This window comes from Gorilla gorilla, chromosome 18, assembly GCF_029281585.2.
Source record: "Gorilla gorilla gorilla isolate KB3781 chromosome 18, NHGRI_mGorGor1-v2.1_pri, whole genome shotgun sequence".
Lineage (NCBI taxonomy): Eukaryota > Metazoa > Chordata > Mammalia > Primates > Hominidae > Gorilla > Gorilla gorilla.
In genome coordinates this window covers 115965592-115986353 of record NC_073242.2, presented here as the reverse complement: position 1 = coordinate 115986353, position 20762 = coordinate 115965592, and the positions used below count along the sequence as shown (strand labels likewise).

Here is a 20762-nt window from a genome sequence, read left to right as displayed (position 1 = left end):
CCAAAACATGGTCTCACAGGACTACCTTCTCACCTTTTCCACGCTTCTCACCACATCTCCCAAAGTGCCGGGCATTGGGCAGAGTCCTCCTAAATGCATTTGCTCTGGCGGCAGAATTAGCAACACTCAAGGTCAAAAGGAGCTGCTGGGCCCTGTGTCCCCCTGCTCGTCTCAGCTCCTGGAAAGTGACCACATGAAGCACTTCCAGAAAACGGACATCAATTGCCCAAACCTTGGCACACACACAGGACAGAAGATTCCAGCCAAACAAAAGCATCTCAATCAACTCCCCACCTGGAAGGAAGAGGAGCCATCCACAAAGAACTAACTTCAATTCCTTGGCAAGGTTCCTCTTACATGGATTGCCCTTCTCTCCCTACCACCTCCTTCTAGAAAACTCCTATACACCCCTCAAAACCCTTCCTAAGCATCAAGCTCCTCTGTCCCCAGAGTTAACCCCTGCCTCTTCCCCTCTGAGCCTGGTACAAGCTCTCCCATGACAAAAACCACTGACTGTGCTATGCACTTTACATGGTTTATCTCAGGAAATTTTTCAAAAAAAGGAGGTGTCTTTTATCTCCATTTTACAGAGAAAGAAACTGAGGCACAGAGTGGCTACGCCATGTGCTGAGGCTGGGTGTAAACCTGGGAAGTCTGGCTCTGACCTCAGCTGCTTGGGGATGGACCGGGTGGGGAGAGAAGCGAGGCGTGGCTGTCCCAGGAAGAGCAGGTGTCGGGGCCGGCTGGGGAAAAACGCCGAAACCGAGGCGGGAGGCCGAGCGGCCCAGAGAGGGAGCAAGGGCAGATTAAAAAATAAAACTGAAATCAGAGCAAAGGCAGCACACGCTGTCCCAGGAGGGGGTGGCAGACCTGCGGTTCTGCACGCGCTGCTCCCTGGGGGCCCCGCTGGTGCTTGCTCAGCGTGGAGCCCAGCTGCTCTGGAGTATTATTTCAGGAGGGCAGGGAGGCAAGCAGAGGTCTCTGGGCCTCAGGTCAAAACTTCAGGAAGCAGGCGCTGGGATGTCAGGCAGAAAAATCAGACGGTGGGGATAGGGGCCCTGGACCTGACCGACAGTGCTGGCCACCCAGTCTGGCCCCACATCTTCTCAGGAGCCTTGGCCACCCCTGCCGCCCGCCACACCTGCTGGGAAGGCAACACCCAGGGTGGGTTGTCCCTGCGCTGTCTCCCAGGAGGGCAATCGGACACCAAGCAGAGGAACAGGTCCGATGGGCCATGTGATTTGCTCTGGGTGGCCGGGGAAGGCGGGGGCTCCACTGGGCCTCCCAGGACAAAGAATGGGTGTCCCTTCAGCAGCTGCAGTCACAGGAGTGTCGAGGCCCAAGAGGGCTCAGAAACAGGGTGGAGTGGAGGTGGCGGCAGACCTCACCAGGGACCCTGGAGCAGGCAGAGGGGGGTGGAGGCTCACATTGGTCCCACGCGCGCCCCCTGCCGCAAGGCCAGGAAGCAAGCGAGATGCAGAAGACGTCGCCCAGGAAAACTCCCAGTCCCGCCTCACCCAGTGGGGCCCTGGAATTTCCCTCCATCCCCATCCAAACATTGCCTCTCATGCAAGTGGTACAATGTCAGGGTCACGCTGTAGATTCTGGAGCCAAACTGCCTGAGTCCTACTCCTGGCTGGGGCCCTTGAGGCCGATGACCCTGGCTCCTTACTTCACCTCTCCGTGCCTCAGTTTCACCATCTATTAAATGGGAACAGGACGTTCAGGATGTTGTGAGAGTTAGTGATTTCAACCAAGTGCTGGGGACCGGCCAGGAACACGGGCAATGGCAGAGAAACATCACCTGTCGTGCATCATGGCCGCTGTGTGGCCTCAAGCACCTTGGGTCCTTTCTGAGCTTTGGGTCCTCAGATCTGAATCTGAACACCAGGCATGGAGAGCTTTGAGGAGAAAACAAACCTCGATGCTGCAGAACTATAAGCCACTGGGCCCGGGCCTCAGTTTCCCCACTCTGTACTAGGAATGATGACAGCCCCACTGCAGAGCTGCTTGGGCTTCTGTGAAGGGTTCAGGCCGGCACCTGGCACACAGTGACACATGGAAAATGTTCACACGGCAATGGGACGTCCCCAGCCAGCCCCTCGCTGCGCTCAGTGTCCCAGCACCAACAGGAGGTTTCCTGCACGGAGAAGGGTTGGTGAGCTAAAAACCTCGACACTCAGCGAATTGAAAACATAACACCCACACACAAACTCATACAAGCCAGGCACGGCGGCTCACACCTGTAATCCCAGCACTTTGGGAGGCAAAGGCAGGCAGATCACCTGAAGTCAGGAGCTTGAGACCAGCCTGGTCAACGTGGAGAAACCCCATCTCTACTAAAAATACAAAAATTGGCCAGGCATGGTGGCTCATGCCTGTAACCTCGGCACTTTGGGAGGCTGAGACGTGCGGATCACCTGAGGTCAGGAGTTTGAGACCAGCCTGGCCAACATGATGAAACCCCATCTCTACTAAAAATACAAAAACTAAGGCCGGGCACAGTGGCTCACGCCTGTAATCCTAGCACTTTGGGAGGCCGAGGTGGGTGGATCACGGGGTCAGAAGATCAAGACCATCCTGGCTAACACGGTGAAACCCCGTCTCTACTAATAAAAAAAAAAAAAATTAGCTGGGCATGGCGGCAGGCGCCTGTAGTCCCAGCTACTTGGGAGGCTGAGGCAGAAGAATGGTGTGAACCCGGGAGGCAGAGTTTGCAATGAGCCGAGATCGTGCCACTGCACTCCAGCCTGGGTGACAGAGCGAGACTCCATCTGGAAGGAAGGAAGGAAGGAGGGAGGGAGGGAGGGAGGGAGGGAAGGAAAGAAGGAAGGAAGGAAAGAAAGAGAAAGAAAGAAAGAGAAAGGAAGAAGGAAGGAAGGAAGGAGGGAGGGAGGGAGGGAGGGAGGGAGGGAAGGAAGGAAGGAAGGAAAGAAAAAGAAAGAGAAAGGAAGAAGGAAGGAAGGAAGGAAGGAAAGAAAGAAAGAAAGAAAGAAAAAGAAAGAAAGAAAATAAATGAGCGGGGCATGGTGGTGCACGGTTGTAATTCCAACTACTTTGGAGGCTGAGGCAGGATAATAACTTGAACTTGGGAGGCAGAGGTAGCAGTGAGCTGAGATGGCGCCACTGCACTCCAGCCTGGGCGACAGAGCCAGACTCCACCTCAAAAAAAGGAGAAAAAAAGAAAAAAAACCTTATGCAAGAACGTTCATGCCAGCATCATTCTTGATACCCAAATGGTAGAGCTAGCCCACATGGCCACCAACTGAAGAATGGACACACTGGTCTGTCCATGCCAGGCTATGGAATTTTTTTTTTTTTTTGAGACACTTTCGCTCTGTCACCCAGGCTGCAGTGCAATGGCACGATCTCAGCTCACTGCAACCTCTGCCTCCCACATTCAGGTGATTGTCCTGCTTCAGCCTCCCGAGTAGCTGGGATTACAGGTGCCCACAACCACACCTGGCTAATTTTTGTATTTTTAGTAGGGACGGGGTTTCACCATGTTGGCCAGGCTGGTCTTGAACTCCTGGTCTCAAGTGATCCGCCCGCCTTGGCCTCCCAAGGTGCTGAGATGACAGGCATGAGCCACCGTGCCTGGCCCCATGCCATGGAATATTCCTCAGCCATAGGAAGGTAGGAAGTACTGACGCACGCTGCTGCACGGATGAACCGTGAAGATGCAATGCTTCCTGGAAGAAGCTGGACACAAAAGGTCACACAGTGTGGGAGGTCCATTTCTCTGAAATGACCAGAACAGGGAAATCCACAGACAGAAAGCGGATGAGTGGATGTCCGAGGCCAGGGTGCAGAAATGAGGAGCGCAGAGTGACCGCTAATGGGGAGGGGGATTCTTTCTGGGGTGATGGGAACGTTCTGAAATGAGGTCGTGATGACTCAACACCATGGGCCTGTACACTTGAAAAGGGTGAACTGCATGATATAAGAACTTCATCTCAATAAAGCTGTTTGAAAAAACAAAACCCTAGGCCGGGCACGGTGGTTCACACCTGCAATCTCAACACTTTGGGAGGCCGAGGTGGGCGGATCACAAGGTCAGGAGTTCGAGACCAGCCTGGCCAGCATAGTGAAACCCCGTCTCTACTAAAAATACAAAAAATTAGCCGGGCATGGTGGCGGGTACCTCTAATTCCAATTACTCAGGAGGCTGAAGCAGGAGAATCACTTGAACCCAGCAGGTGGAGGTTGCAGTGAGCCGAGATCGCGCCACTGCACTCCAGCCTGGGCGACAGAGCGAGACACCATCTCAAAAAAAAAAAAAAAAAACCTAAGACCTTTTTCTGCAGCTGGAAAGTGACCACCGAGAGCCCAGTAGGCCGGAGGGGCTCACAGCATTCACAATAAGGAGGTGAGGGGTGCCGAGCAGACCCAGGTGGCTGTGGGCATGTTTGCCTGTGGCTGGGGGGCACCCTCCTAGGTGGGTAGCACACACAGGAAGGGTTCCTAGGGTTTTAGTTTTGCCCAAAGAGTCAGGATGTACATTAAACAAAACGCGTATTCGGAGTCTTCACTGAGCAGCTCTTGTATACATGTTTTGGGCACCTGGGACAGGCTGTTGAGCCAAAGCCCACCCAGTGCCCCCCGGGTCAGCTCCAACTCAGCAAGAAGTTGCACAGGAATCAAGAACCACATATACATTCCAGCACTTTGGGAGGCCAAGGCAGGCGGATCACCCAACCATCCTGGCCAACATGGCGAAACCCCGTTTCTACTAAAAATACAAAAATTAGCCAGGCATGGTGGTGCGTACCTGTAATCCCAGCTACTAGGGAGGCTGAGGCAGGTTCAATTACTCGAACCTGGGAAGTGGAGGTTGCAGTTAGCCGAGATCACACCACTGCACTCCAGTTGGTCAACAAAGCAAGACCCCAGCTCAAAAAAAATAGAACCACATACGATGCCAGGCATGGTAGCTCACACCTGTAGCCTCAACATTTTGGAAGGCCAAGGTGAGAGGATCACTTGAGCCCAGGAGTTCAAGGCCAGCCGGGGCAACACAGTGAAACCCTGTCTCTGCTTAAAAAAAAAAAAAAGAAAAATGGTCAGGTGTGGCGGTGCACGCCTATAGTCCCAGCTACTGGGGAGGCTGCGGTGGGAAGATCGACTGAGCTGTGATTGCGCCAGTCAACTCCAGCCTGGATGCCAGAGTGACCCTGTCTCAAAAATAAATAAATAAATGAAAGAATTACATCACCACAGTGGGTCAGCCAGGAACAGCATTCCAGACAGTGGGAACAGCACGTGCAAAGGCCACAAGGCGGATGGAATATAATGAACCAAAAATGGCTGGTGACCCAGGGAACAGAAGGCATGGGCAGCAACCACCATGAAGCCATGATACACGGAGTTTAAAGCAGACGTGAGTTCCAGGATTGCTGGCTGCCTGCCTTATCTGGAACTGTCATACGCATGTGTATGGGGGGAATAGAAGACCTCCAGAAACCTCACCATCCCTGAACGCCAACCCAGCCTCGGCAGGTGCCTGCAAGTCGCCACAGGAACTCCCACCCGATTCCACTGAGCGCCATCCCAGGTCTCCGGGAGCCCACCGTGTTCTTAGAAGCCCGCAGGCCTCAACAAAAGGTGAGGCACGGTGGCTGACGCCTGTAATCCCAGCACTCTGGGAGGCCCAGGCAGGAGGATCACTTGAGCTCAGCAGTTCGAGGCCAGCCTAGGCAACATGGCGAAATCCCGTCTTTACAAAAAATTTTAAAAATTAGCTGGGCGTGGTGGCACGCAACTGTAGTCCCGGCTCCTGGGGAGGCTGAGGCGGGAGAATCATCTTAGCCTGGGAGGCAGCAGTTGCAGTGAGCCAAGATCGTGTCACTGCACTCCAACTCGGGTGACAGAGAGAGACCATGTCTCAATAATAACAACGATAATAAAGAAGTGGCCGCTGCGATGGCTCACACCTGTAATGCTAGTGCTTAGGGAGGCTGAGGTGGAACGATCACTTGAGCCCAGGAGCTTGAGACCAACCTGGGCAACAGAGTGAAACCCGGTCTCTAGTATTTAAAAAAAAAAAGAAAAGAAAAGAAAAGAAAAACAATTAGAAGAAACATTCCCCCAAAGCTCCTGCCTCCTCTTTCTTCCCAGTACAAGCAAGATGCTCCAGTTCCCTCTGGAGAGGGCCCCTGGCCTGGGAAATTTCAGGCCTCGACCCCTGGACAGAGGCCCTGTCACTAGATTTACAAGGCCCAGAATTGCCCGGGCACTGCAGACAAAACTGAGGCATGCTACAAATAATCCAGCTTCTGAAGGCCGGAGCCAGCATCTTGATAAATCATCACTCCTTAGCACAATTACAGGCTCCAGGCAGCAGACCGTCTCCACCTCGGCATGGCCAGGCTGGAGGGACAGCCTGCCCTTGCCTGCTTCAGGACACCAGATGCCTCTACAGGACAAACACGGTCCGCCTGCCTACATCCCGCCCTAGCCTTTGGGCTATGGGCTGGTGATGTCCCACCCCACTCAGGTACAGGCAGCCCTGAGGGGCCCCCAGCACTGATAACAGATTCAGCAACGCACTTGTCTGTACTTGCACTGCTCTGCAAACTGCCCCTCCCCTGCTGCCCCTGGTTTACAGGAGGTGGGGTGGGGTCTCGGCTGGTGGAGGCAGGGAGAAAGAGAAGGAAAGGAGATGGAAAAGTTGGGGCCTTGTCTGAGAGGGGCAGGAAGAAAAGGGGGCCAGCAGGGACTGCCCGTCAGAGCAGGGTCAATTAACCCATCAGGGAGTGTTATTACAAGGCACAATTTATCGTCCCTGGGCCACATTAGTGGTAGCACAGAGGACATGGGGTCGCCCTGACTACATCAGGAGATAAACTGGAGACGTCTGGAGAACAGAGTGGAGGGGCAGATTACAGTGAAATTCAGACGCCAAGGTCCCGGCCGGAATCTGTCAGTACCACGGGGTCTGTCCAATAAATTAGAGAAGATAAGGATTGAAAGATGAAGTATGAAAAGCAACATTCTTTTCGGAAACTGGCACAAGGGCTTCATGGCATCTTTCTTCTCCGGGCTCCCCCTTCCAGGGGTCCTGGAGGCTCAGTTTCCAGGCAGAGAGGAGCTTGTTGGGGAGGAGAAGGTGGAAGTGGGGAGAGGGAGGAGGGGAAGGGGCACAGGGGAAGAGGAAACAAAAGGAGAGGAGGGGGAAGAGGAGGGGCAAGAGGAAAGAGAGAGGGAGGTGGTAAGAGCACGGGGGACTGGGGGAGGAGAGAGGGTGATGGGGACACAGCCCAGGCAAGCACGTTCCCCAAGCCTGGGTCAGGCCATCAGCACAGGCACTCAGGTTTAATCGTGGGAAGTGCCGCAGAGAGGAAAATGAAATGTGACTCCCCGCCGGGGCTGGCATGGCCCCTCTGGCATCCCCACTGCCCGAGGTCCCCCACCCGCCTCCCTCCGTGCACCTCCAGCTGTTCTCCTCCGGCTCCCAGGAACAGCAGCTGCCAACGTGGCAGGATGCGGAGGAGGGCAGAGGGCAGGGCAGGCTGTCTGGGAGAAAGACAAGACAATCAGAAGCCCATCGTAGCACGGGCCGGCGGGGTGGAGGCTGCACTGAGATGCCGGCTCTCCCTGCATGGAGAGCCCAAACCTCTGCCCCCCTTCTCTGTCCCAGGTCCCTGGCCTGGCCTGGCCCAGCACCTCTCGTCTGGACTGGCGCAGGAGCCAGCTCACTGCTGTCCCTGCTTCCGCCTCAACCCTCACGTCTCATCTTCCAAGTGGCAGCAGAGGACCTATCAGAAGATGGCTCAGCTCATGTTTCTCCTCTGCTGGGAGCCTCCCTATGTCACACGCTGCCCGCCTGTGCTGGTTTCAGGCCTGCTGCCCCCCAGGGCCTTCGGCCCCCAGGCTGTTCGTCTGTCTGGAGCTCTCTCCCAGGCATTGGACCAGCTCCGGCTCTTTTTTCGGAGCTGGTCATGCTAGTGCCTGGGAGAGTGCTACAGACAGACGCTCCCCTGTGGCGCCCTGCTCCTCACCAGACTTCTCAGAGAGGTCTCTGCTGTCCTCCTGTAGTGCTGAATGGTGACCCCCCCCAAAAGACAGGACCATGATCTGTCCTTGGAACCTGTGCGTGTGACTTATTTGGAAAAAGGCTCTTTGCAGATGTGGTTAAGTGAGGGCTCTCGCAATGAGGTGGTCCTGGATTATCTGGCAGGCCCTAAATCCCACGATGCGTGTCCTTACAAGAAAAGGAGACAAAGCGTAAAGGCAACATGAAGACAGAGCAGGGAGATGCGGCCACAAGCCAAGGACCGTGGCAGCCAGGGGGAGCCGGCAGAGGCAGGGAGGGTCTTCTCTCAGAGCCCTGGAGAGAGCCCGGCCCTGCCAGATTTCACACTTCCAGCCTCCTGAACTCGGAGAGAACAAACGTCTGTGGTTTTAAGCCCCTCAGTTTGTGATGCTTTGATCTGGCAGCCCCAGGACTCCAACCACCCCCTCAAATCCTGCAGCCTGCCCACTCGCCCACCAGCTCCTGGCCCTGCCCCTGCACCAACTTGGTTTCCACAGCACTTTGCACCTTTCCACTCATCACTTTTATGGTTTATTGCCTGAAACAAGCTCCCCAGGCCAGGGACCTGTACCTTTTACTCAATGCTGTCTCAGCGCACAGGACAGCAAATGGTGCAGTCAGTGACCAGCAAATAGGCTGTGGAACAAAGGACAGTTTCTGCATGGCCCTCCCGCTTCCTGCTGATCTCCATTCAAATGTCCTCCCTCGAGAGGCCTCCCTTGTGCCCTGCTCCTGGCACCTTGGTGCCGAGCGCATCTCCTGTGCCCCCACCCCAAAACTCCTCAGCCTCCCTCGCCTGTGCCCATGTGGAGAGGAGGCCAGTGGGCTTGGGCCAAAAACTCTCTGCAGACACACACAGAGTGAGCCTCAGTTGGAGGAGCCATGGCATGGCAGGGGCTGCAGGGAGCCCAGGAGAGGGTGCAGCCCCTGCCCCCTGCCACCACTGCTCTGCAGTGCCCTGCTCCCTACCAGAGGTGCCAAAGTCATCTCGCTTGGATCTATGTCATGGTGACAGCTTCCCGGATCTTGTCCTTAGCCTTTAGGCCGTTTAAAGTCATTTCCCGGTGGCAGAAGCAGACAGAGCCGCAGAGAGCAGCAGGGTCAGACTGAGCAAGGCCTGGGGCTCCAACAGGGGGAGGCCAGACCGGGTCCTGAGCCGCTGCTGAACTTGGAGCTGTGCCGGGCTGCGCTATGCCTCCCATAATGCATGGTCACCCCGTAACATGGCCTTATTTGTAAACAGAGCCTTTGCAGATATAATTAGGTAAGATGAGGCCACACGGGAATAAGGTGGGTCCTAAGGCCAATGAGCTGTCCTTCTGAGAAGGAAATTTGGACACAGAATAGCACAAAGACAGATACTCAGAAAGAAGGCCGCGGGAGGAGGAGAGAGGGACCACGGCAATGTGGCCAGAAGCCAAGGAACGCCCGGAGCTACCAGAGGCTGGAAGAGGCAGGAAGCTTCCTCCCCCAGGGCCTCCAGAGGGAGCACAGCCCTGCGCACACCTTGATTTTGGACTCCTGGTCTGTAGAGCCAACAAATAATACATTCCTGTGGTTTTAGGCTACCCAGTTTATGGTCGTTTATCATGGCATCCCCAGGAAACATACACATACCTTAAGCAAGGATTTCTCAACAGGGACATTTGGATGGTCTGAGATCCCCCAGGAGACACTTGGCAATGTCTGGGCAGGTGTCTGGTTGTCACACTGGGACAACCAGTATTACTGGTATCTCGTGAGCAGAGGACAAGGCCAACCTACAAAGCACAGGACAGCTCCCAGGACAAAGAAGTATCTGGCCCCAAACCTCAACGGTCTTACAGTGCCTTAAGGTGTAAACACTCATCAGATTTCCCCCATGAGGAGCCACCACAGGCGCCAGCCACAAGTGGGCACTTAACAAATGTGGGCTTAGCCAGGCACGACAGTGTGTGTCTGCAGTCCCAGCTGCTCGGGAGGCTGAGGCGGGAAGATTATTGGGGCGCCAGGAGTTCAAGGCTGCAGTGGGCTATGATCACACCACTGCACTCCACCCTCGGCAACAGAGCGAGAGCATCGAAAAAAGTAAATTAAGAAATAAATGGGCTGGGTGCAGTGGCTCACGTCTGTAATCCTTGTACTTTGGTAGGGCGGAATGCTTAAGCCCAAGAGTTCAAGACCAGTCTGGGCAACCTAGCGAGACCCTGTGTCTACAAAAAATGCAAAAAAATTATCTGGGCATGGTGGCGTGCCTGTAGTCCCAGCTACTCTGGGAGGCTGAGGTAGGAGGATCATCTGAGACAGGGAATGGAGGCTGCAGTGAGCTATGGTCTCACCACTGCACTCCAGCCTGGGTGATGGAGTGAGACTTTGCCTCAACAAGTAATAAAGAAAGAAAACTAAATAAATGTGAGCTGAAAGGTCTATGAGCCTGACCTATGGTACCACGCAACCAACATTTACGATCTTCATCTTAAACTGTGACTAAATGAGGTTGGAGCTACGAAATCCTCACATGAAATAAGGTGGCATTGGGACTGGCAGATCCCTACACTCAGCCACCCTTGGAGCTGGGGACCTGCCCCCACCAGAAATGCTGAGAGCCCAGCCTCTTCTTCAGGGCAGCAGGGACTGGGCGTCTCTGGGCAGGGGTCGGGCTGAGAGCACCCAGGGCGAATGGGGGAGGACTGAGCCGTGCGCCTCTGACGTGGCTGGGCTCAAGGACATGCCACAGAGGCGTCCATGGAGGGAATGCCTGGCGTCTCCTGCTCTGGGGTGGCAGCAGGAGCCCTCAGCGCCCTCCTCCCCACCAGCACCAAGCTTCAGTGGGCCGCATGTCTGCCAGATGGCAACGCGCTATGTGTCAGGAGATAATCACTATTAAAAATTCACTGGGTTTTATTTTATCTTTGTATTTTTTTCAGGTTCTGTTTGGGCTCTCTGCTTCCTCCTAAAGCAGCTACCAAACTGCCACGGTTACACTGTTTTAATCGCCGCTCATTAAAAGGAACACTGACTGGGTCATAGCGTTTCTCCACCCCAGCAGCTGTGGGGGTAAGGGAAGTGGGCGGGGGGCGGGGGCTGGCTCTCCTGGGCAGCCCGATGGCTGCAAGCCCACCTGCTCACCCCTGTGGAGGAGACCCACAAGGTGCAGCCCTTCCCGGGGCACCCATACAACCCTCCCAGACCCCAAGCTCCCTTGAGGTGCAGAGCAATTGCATTGGGAAGGAATCTGGCCCCATCGGGTGAAGGTTACCAGGGAGATGAGTTTAGCACCCCAACAAGGGGCACCCAAGAAGCCACACATAGAGCATCCCAGGTGCAGTGGCCGGGCATGAAGGGGACCCCAAGGGGCCATGTCACTCGGGAAAGAGACACGGATCCCAGCTCTGCATCCGGGGCCTTGGGCAAGCCCTGACTTCTCCAGGCCTGAGCCCCAGCTCTGCCCAGTGGTGTGCTGAGCTTAGTCTGGCCGCGGCTGGATCACCGAGGGGCGCCGAGCCCCACAGAGGCACTCCAAGTCAGTGGGAAGACCCCCGCCGGCTGGCCCCAGGTGCCCTCTCACATCAACCGAGGATTCAGGCACCTCCTTGTTCCAGCAAGTTCTGGGTGCCGTGGGCACAGCATGAACAGCCCAGCTGGCTCGAGCTGCCGACTTTCTAGAGGGGTGGGAGGTGATAAAAAGCGGAACATGGATGGGGGCTCCCGCACCCTGGGGCGTGGCCCTCACCCTCAGAGCGAGCACATCCCAGGGAGGGGCCTCTGGGCAGAGGAGGGGGTGGCATTGAGATGCCTGAGGGCCTGGGGTGAGTGGGAGCAGCCCTCCATTTCCACGGTTGCCACTGCGGGGAACCACAGTGAGGATGGGGTCCTGGGGTACCCCGTGCCTGGTCGGGGACTCTGACGGGCCAAGGGTCCTGGCTCCCCCTCCCACCTTGCCTCCCACTCGTGGTGTCCCTAATCCTCTGAGGTTAGGGGACCCGCTTCAGCAGCTGCTGGGGAAAAGGCTGGATTTTTGCAAGGTGCATTTCAGACTGGAAAATGACCTTCCTCCAGTCAGCCTGGCTGATTTCTCCCATCTGAACTGGCGACAAGAGAGGGAAAGTGACTTTCCAGCCTCAGGGAGCAGCAGGACCCAGGTCCCCAAAGCTATGCCCCACAGTACTGGGGGCCTCAGAGTCCACAAGGAACGCTAGACAGAATTTTTAACCATCGCACATTTTTAAAATATGTAAGGTGGGGAAAAGGTGATGCCCATGTCCTAGTATTGCCTTAACAAACGGCCACAAACTGGATGACTAAAAACAAAGAAATGCCCTCCCTCACAGTCCCAGAGGCCAGATGTCCAACCCCGCTCCCACAAGAAGCTCTTCAGGAGGGTCCTTCCTGCCCCTTCCAGCATCTGGTGGGTGCCAGCGCATCCTGGCTTGTGGCCACACCACTCCCATCTCTGCCTCCATCTTCACATGGCCGCCCCTGTGTCTGTGTTTTCTCCTCCTCTGTCTCTCATAACGGCCCCTGTCATTGAATTTCGGGCCCACTTTTTTTTTTTTTAGACGGAGTTTTGCTCTTGTGCAGGCTGCAGTGCAATGGCACGATCTCAGCTCACTGCAACCTCCACATCCCAGGTTCAAGTGATTCTCCTGCCTCAGCTTCCTGAGTAGCTGGGATTACGGGCCCCTGTCACCACACCCAGCTAACTTTTTGTATTTTTAGTAGAGATGGGATTTTTGCCACATTGGCCGGGCTGGTCTTGAACTCCTGACCTCAGGTGATCCACCTGCCTCGGCCTCCCAAAGTGCTGGGATTACAGGTGTAAGCCACCACGCCCAGCCTCCGGCCCACTTTAATACAGGATGATTTTAGCTCAAGAGGCTTAATTAATTACACCTGCAAAGAAAGAAACTATTTCCAAATAAGTTCACATTCTGAGGTTCCTGGTGGACGTGAATTTTGGGGGTGGCCCTATTCAACCCAGTGTAGATGGTCGATGCCATCAGCACACTAAGATTAGCTATTCTTCTTCCAGCTCATACTCTTAGACATCAGGAGATGGGGAAAGGCAGCCACTCTTGCCAACATGTGTTCTGCGTGGCTCCAGGCAGGGAGGGGAGAGACATGGCCCTCCTGTTCTCAAAGCTCTCCAAGATGACATCTCTGGGTGGCACAGGCACAGAAGGGCCCTACGAGGGCTGGGTGTGGTGTCTCACACCTGTAATCCCAGCACTTTGGGAGGCCGAGGGGGGCTGGTGGATCACAGGAGGTCAGGAGTTCAACACCAGCCTGGCCAACATGGTGAAAACCCTATCTCTACTAAGAATACAAAAACTAGCTGGGCATGGTGGCACGCACCTGTAATGTCAGCTACTCAGGAGGCTGAGGCAGAATAATCACTTGAACCCAGGAGGTGGAGGTTGCAGTGAGTTAAGATCGCGTCACCGCACTCCAGCCTGGGTGACAGAGTGAGACCCCATCTCAAAAAAAAAAGGAAAGAAGGGCCCTACAAGAAGAAGCTAGTCCAGCCCTTCAAGGAGTTAGGGAGGCTGAGGCTCTGAAAGCTTCATACCTTGCCTAAGGTTCTGGAATATTCCCTGTTCCTCTAGGGCTTTCCCACCTTCTTGTGGTTCAAGGAACCCCAAGTACAGAAACACCTGAGACCCAAAAGGTGGGAATCCATCTCCCATCGGGACCTCTGTCAAGGCTGAGGTGGGCTGTGGCTCTTGGGAGGAGGCCAGGGGGTCACTCCAGGGACACAGTGAGGGATGGGCAGAGAAGGAGCCCTCACTGGCTTGAGAGAAGGCAAGTCTGCAACGCCTGACCCCTCCCACGCCCCATTCTCTTCTGTCCCTCTGTGTAGCTTTCGATGCAGATGATGTCTCAGGTCCCAGCTCAGAGATGTGCTAACATTCACTAAGTTCTCCCTATGTTGTAAGCACGCTTTACACGAATCAACTGTCAACTCCAACACCCCTAGCAGGTATGTGGCAGTCCTGAAAAACATCCACAAATTCTTTGACACTCTTCCCATCTGGAGGGGGTATCTCCGTACCTTCCCCTTGAACCCGGGCAGCCTTTGGTGGCTACCACCATAGAAGTGATGCTGTGTGATCCCTTTGGCTAGGTCAGGAAAGGCCACACAGCTTCTACTGGCCTCTCTTGGGACACTAGCTCTGGGAGCCAAGTAAGATGTCCAGCCACCAGGTTGAGAGATGGGGGGATGAAACCAACCCAGCATTCTCACCCCACCCATTTGAGTCTTCCCAGCCCAAACACCAGGCACAAGTACGGAATCGGCAAGATGCTCCCCAACCCAGCCCCCGTCTAATACAACAACATGAGATCCCAGGTGAGAGGTGCTAGCTGCACCCCCAGATTAACCAGCAAACAAAATCTGTGTTCTTGTTTCACGCCAATGTCTTGGGGTAGTTTGTTACATAGCAATAGCTGACTGGAACAAGACAGGTGCCACCATATTTATTTCCCCTTTTAGAGATGAGGAAACTGAGGCACAGAGAGGCCAAGCGTCTTGCGCACAGCCCGTAAGAGGCAGCAGCAGGATGCGAACCCAGGCTGGCTCGCTCCGGCCCCTCGCTCCTTATGGTTCAGCCAGGCAAGGGTGAAGACGCGGGTGCCCACACCATCCAGCAGAGGTCTGCATGCTCACCCGGCTGCTGGAGGCCAGGGCCCAGGCCATCTACTGCCCACCCTGCCCCACTTCCTACCTGGCCTCTTCCTTTTTATTTATTTTTAAGATGGAGTCGCCCAGGCTGGAGTGCAGTGGCGCTATCTCAGTTCACTACAACCTGAGCCTCTGGGGTTCAGATGATTCTCTTGCCTAACCCTATCAAGTAGCTGGGATTATAGGGGCCTGCCACCACGCCTGGCTAATTTTTGTATTTTCAGTAGAGATGAGGCTTCGCCATTTCGGCCAGGCTGGTCTCGAACTCCTCACCTCAAGTGATCTGCCTGCCTTGGCCTCCCAAAGTGCTGGGATTACAGGTATGAGCCACTGCGTTCAGCCATCTTCCTCCCTTCCTTTCTCTCTCTTGCTCTCTTGCGCGCTCTCCCTCTCTCTCTCTCTCTATATATATATATATATATTTCTTTTTTTTTTTTAATTTGCAAACCTGGAAACTCTGCACGCTTTCCTTACTGGAAGACAAAAGCACAAATGATACCACCGTCATTGCCACCCACAGTGAGTCTTCAAGAATGCCAAAGGCATGGCCACCTGGCCCTATCTATAAGGCACCCAAATGCCATCCTCACCTCCCAGGGCTGCTAACTCCTCAGGACTGACGAGCTCAGCTGCCAGTGTGCGCCAGCAGGGCCCCTCTGAGGCCATGGAATCTCAGGGGCAGAGCCTGGCCTGGGCCCACGGGCGCTGGCAGCCATGACAGGGATCCGCAGGGTTCACACAGCCCCTGCCCACTCCCCAGGGGGTCCTGGGGGCCACTCCTCCTTGGGGAGTAATCACATCACCATGCCTGCGTGGCAGCTGCTCCATAGCCCTTAATTTCCAAGCACAATGAGAGCACTCCTGGCTACCAGAGCCTGGGCCCTGGCAGGGCAGGTCAGCTGGCAGGCAGCCGGGTTACCACGACCTGGCTTTGGGGATGAGCCGCCCTTGTCCTTTCAACACTGACCACGTGTTCCACTCAAAGTGCCCGTGTTCTCACATTCCCACAGCCGGCTGCTGTCACTGAGATGTGAACCTGCCCTCTGGGCCCCAAAGGAAAAGCTAAGCTCTTAGGCTGGGTCCACACCCCTGCCAGTGAGCTCATCCACCCACAGGACTTGGAAACAATTTTAAGGCATCCCAAAGTACAGACTGACTTCGGATGTGACTCCACTAATCATTAGAACAAAGTGCTCACTGAATAGCTGGGAAGTGGAGCCACTCATTGGTCTGGCAAGAAATATGGTTACTCTCTAGTCATATGACAAACATTTATTGGGCACCTACTACATACTCAGTAGCTTGGAAGATTCTGAGATCAGAGTGTAAAGGATCTTCCCTTGAGGAACGTCTGTCTGATAGGGAGAGAAAATAGGTACAAATGTATGAATTCCACTGAGAAAAACAACAACATAGACCATGAAGAGGCAGGAGAGATGACTTATGGCTGGGTGGAGTCTGGAAGGCTTCTTGGAGGAGGTGGCATTTAAGCTAGGCCTTGAAGTATGGGGAGACGGTAGGGAGAGGCAGGAAGGGACTTCCAGGCGGAAGAAAAAATAGCAGCTGACATTTATGACACTGACAGTGTGCAGTCATTAACTGGACTGATGCACTTACCCCTAGCAGGGCAGTCCTGCCATCCCCATGGAACGAATGGGAGAATGTGGCACAGAGAGGTGAGGTCACTTGCCCCAAGTCACACAGCAGTAATGAAGGAGAACCCGGATGGGAGCCCAGGCCTGGCACTGTTCATGGTTCTATTACATGCTTCCCTTACAGCCCAGGCACCAAGCAGAGATGGGAAGGGCCAGGGCATGGCACAGAAGCAGCATGAGATTCGGTTGGCAGGAGAGCTGGGGAGGCAGGAGCTCCAGGTGGGTGGGGGCAGCCCATGGAGGAGCCCAGGATTCCCACCCAACCGCTGCATGCAGCCGGGAACCAGGGGCTGTCCCACACTCCTGGATATCGGAGTGACCGGATCTTTCTGGAGCTGAAGGAAGAGATGCCAGTGGCCACAGATGGCTGGCTGGGGGCGTGACCCTGAGTGGGACAGCCCAGGCTCCCACCAGCCTCTCCCCTCTGCACCTCACTAGCTGTGTGACCCTGAAAAACGAGCACGCTGTTTCCTCACCTGCAAAAACGAGAGGGCACGAAGCCAGTGCCCTCCCCCTGATGCTGCCATGAGGAGTGAGGCGTGACCACAGGTAAAAGACATAGGGAGGGCCCATTGTGTCTGCAAGGGGCCCCTACCAGCCCCTGCGGGCAGTCAACCCAGCACTTAACACAGGCCTCTCCAGCCGGCATCCTCCTCGCGGCCTCACTAGCTGGGCTTTGGAAACAAAGTGAGGGCCCTTCCAGCTCCACGCAGGTAGCCTCTGCACCTGGACAGGGGAGTTGGTGTGGCAGAGGAGGAGCAGCACAGGATCCAACCACCACACCCTGCAGGCCAGGTACACCCTCCGCCCGGGAGATGGTGGCACATTCCCGAGGCTTCGTGAGTACCCTGTGCAACCCGCATGACCATCACCCCTGGGGGGAATCAGAGACTCCCAGACACCGCATGACCAGGCCAAGGTCACACAGCTGGTGAGGCCGTCTGGGGGCTGCCTAGGCCCTCCTCCACCAGCCGGGCACCCGGAGGAAGGGCGATCAGAGGAAGCCAGGCAGAGGGGAGCTGTGATCAAACACCCAAATAAGAAGAGAGTTTTGCAGGTTCACTTAGCTTCAAGGAAAAAAGCCTCCCCTTTTCTCTAAGCGGCTGCCCCCCACCCCGGCCCCCCAGGAGAGCGCTGGAAACCGCCTAAGCCGACATCTGATGGACAGGGATTTGTTTTAAGCTCTTTCTACCCACTGGACTATAATCATCAACCGTTTGCGACCTCTCCACAAATGACTCTTTCTCCCCCTGAGTTTTCAAAAGGCAAAAAGCTTTAAAAGCTGCAGTTCAAACAGGCAGAGAGGTGCACACAGAGAGAGGAGGGGTGGGCGGGCAGGCGAGGCAGCCAGGAGGGGCCAGGCATGGGGGATGGCGTCGTCCCCCCGCTGCTGGCCTGGCTCACCTGGAAGCAAAGGCCTGCAGGTAAGGGGCCTGAAGGTCAGGATGGGAAGGAGCAGTCCTGAGGCCAGCGTCCCCGCCCATTCTCTGTCACTGGAGCCACCCCAAAGGGACCTTGGTAGCCTGAGTTGCTGTTCTTCGAAGGCTTCTCTCCATCCCTCACTCTGGCCGCCCCTCAGCCTGAGGACCTCAGTGGCCCACCGCCAGCTTCACACCCTCACCTGTGGCACTGCCCCAGGCCTCAGAGTCCCGCTCACCCTCTCTCCGATGGGACTCATGGCGCTCCCTACCCTCAGCGGGCTCTGTGACTCTTATCCTCTCGCTGCCTAATTGTGCCAGTGATGCAAGGCCTTGATGCCAGGAGTTCTCCCCAGAGAGCTGATGGGGCCAGGGAGGTGATCGGGCAGTTTGGGGAGGGGTAGGTTGAGAGTTCCAGTCCCACAACCCACCCCAGGTCCCACCTGTGCAAGCAAGAGGGCACGAAGTCCACACACACGCAGCCCCATTTCCCACCTCCCGGGTCACTGCAGGCACGAGGGGCCCTGCCAGGGTTGGACCCACCTCCAGGAGCCGCATGGCCAGGCTAAGGCAGAGCCCTGCGGTGCAGCAAGCCCGGTGCCCGCCGGCCACTTCCCTACACGGGGTCTGAGGGAAGCCTCCCCCGGCTGCCTAGAGTTGGCCTAGGCACAGCCAGACCGCGGGGGTCAAGGGTTTTCTACTTGAGGAAACCAACCCAGGGCTTCTCTTCTGAGTTGACAGCATGAGGAGGCGGCGCTGGGGAGCACGTGCGTAGCCTGAAGGTGATGGGGCTGGAGGGCGAGGCGGGGTGAGTGCGGGGCCAGGTTCCAGCCCCGGGTGGGTGGCGCGCCCCAGAAAGTTCCATCCCGGACCCCCCACCCTCCCGTCCACGGGGCGGTGAGCTGGGCACTTACTGAGGTTCTGGAGCAGAGACGACCAGGTCTTCATGCCCAGCATCCTGCGCCGCCCCCCGGGCCGCGGGACCCGGGGCCTCTAGGAGGGGCTGCCCAGCATGGCCCGCGGCGGAGGCGAGCAGTAGGGGCGTCACGGGGCGGCAGAAGACGGGCCCGGAGGGGGCGGGGGAGACGGGGATGGAGCCCCGGGATTCTGCGGGGCGGCACGGAGCAGCCGGGGCGTCCCTGCGCGGTGCGCCCGGCCCGCGGCGTGGAGCCCGGGGAGGGGCCCGGGCGCCTGGGGGCCCCGCAGCCGCTCACGCCGCCCCCTGGCCCCGCGCCCCCGGCTTCACGCACCGCCAGCCGTGGCGGCGCGGCTGCCTCGCAGCCACCACCTCGTCCCCCGCCCGGCCGGCGCCGCCTCCTGCCTCCCTCCCGCGCCGCGGCGCCCCCGCCGCCCTCCCCCGCCCGCGCTCCCCGGGCAGCCCCCGCTCCCCTGCACTTGATAACGCGCTTGTCAAGACTGCTGAGTTGTCCTGACCTCTCCCCGCCGCTGCTAATTAAGGCTCCGCCGTGACAGTTCAAGTGCCGAGCATCAAGTTTGCAGAACCAAAGCCTCTAATTGGGGCCGCTTTTCATTTCTCCATCCCCAGGGCTGGGGCTCCCCAGACCTGGGCACTGGCGCATTTTTCTTTTGTATTTTTCATCAGGGAGGAGGGGGAGAAGGAAGACAGGCACCAGGAGAGGAGGGCAGGCAACCAACCAAAAAGCTGAGGGTAGGGAGGGTGGAGGGCCCCCTCCTGCCCAGCAAAAGCCAGGTGGCGGCCACAGGACACCTCCCTACCAGACGACCTGACATCGCTTCTAACCCAGGGGTCTCTGAGCTCCCTGACCTAGGGCTTTAAGGAGCTGAGCCCATTCCCCAGGAGGCGACTGCAGGGGGACCTCCTGACACCCTGTGCTCTGGCAAGGAGGGGCGGACCCGAGACTGGGTGCTGGGGACAGAGGGTGTGTGTAGCTCTGGTGCCCACAGCCCTGCAGAGCACAGCCTCCCTGCCCCTGTGGGGAGGTGTGCTCAGCCTCGCGCCCCGCTCCCCGGGGGCCTGCTGGCCTCTCCTTTCCAGATAAGTGCTGTGAGCACCGAGGCTCTAAGTGACTCTTCAAGCTGCCTTTCTCCTCCACCGCCTACTAAATCAAGCTGCGCTGAGAGCCATGGGCTGGGAGGAGAGCAGGAAGGAGGGGCAGGGCTGCCTGCCGCTCTCAGGAGCTGGGGAGGGGTGAGGGCTGGGAGAAGGTCCGGGAGGAGGGGAGGTGAGGAGGGGGCCCAGCCGCGGGGATGGAATAGGGGAGCTGCAGGAGGTCTAGTGAGGCTGGCTGGCGAGGCCTCTCAGCTCTGAATCCTGGAGCTTCACGCAGCACGGGGATTATGGCTATCCCAGCCCACCGACTGCAGCCTGAGAATTCCAGGTGATCCTAATTAAAGGGGTGGGGGCTTTCGTTTGAGCCACTACACAGGCGATTCTTATGACAAGTCAAGTTTGAGAAACAACCATGTACACCAGGGGGTCTCGAACCCCTCGCAACAGATTAGAACCACCTGGGTGCTTTTAAACCACAGCACCCCCCTCCCCCCCTTGCGTGGGCCTGCCCCCAGACCAATGACATCACACCTCTGGGCATGGACCCAGCCATTGGTAGTTTCTAAAGCTCCCTGGGGGCTTCCAGTGCGCAGCCAAGGTAGAGATCCTTTGTTCCAAACCAGTGGCTCTCAAAGGGGGAGTGGGGGTTGTCCCCCAGGGCATAGTTAGCAACCAGTGTCTGCAGACATTTTTGATTGACACAACTGGGGGTCACAGCGCTGCTGGCACCTGGTGGGTAGAGGCCAGGGATGCTTCTCAACACCCTCCAGCAGACAGAACAGCCTCCAAACCAATGCATCAGCCAACCCCAAATGTCAACAGTCCCAAGGTTGAGAAACCCAGGGTGAGCCAATCCCCCACCAGGTAAAGGCCCTTCAGGAACTGTCCTCCACTGTGCCCAGCTCAGGGCTTGCCCGAAGCAGGTGCTCCCTAAGGGTGTGGGGAGAGAGGGTCCCTGGGT

General features: G+C 56.7%; 1 protein-coding gene across 4 annotated transcripts in view; it reads right to left on the bottom strand.

The window, feature by feature from the left end:
- The window catches only part of GSE1 (Gse1 coiled-coil protein), a 503637-nt gene that overhangs the window by 195412 nt on the left and 287463 nt on the right, over window positions 1-20762 (bottom strand). The window contains exon 1 of one of the 4 annotated variants that reach the window (XM_055366699.2): window positions 18684-18937. The exons of the other annotated variants lie outside the window; for them this stretch is intronic. Within the exon in view, the coding sequence (XP_055222674.1) occupies window positions 18684-18726 (43 nt within the window). The 5' untranslated portion in view covers window positions 18727-18937. Of the gene's footprint in view, window positions 1-18683; window positions 18938-20762 lie in introns of those variants that run through there. 4 annotated transcript variants of the gene reach the window in all.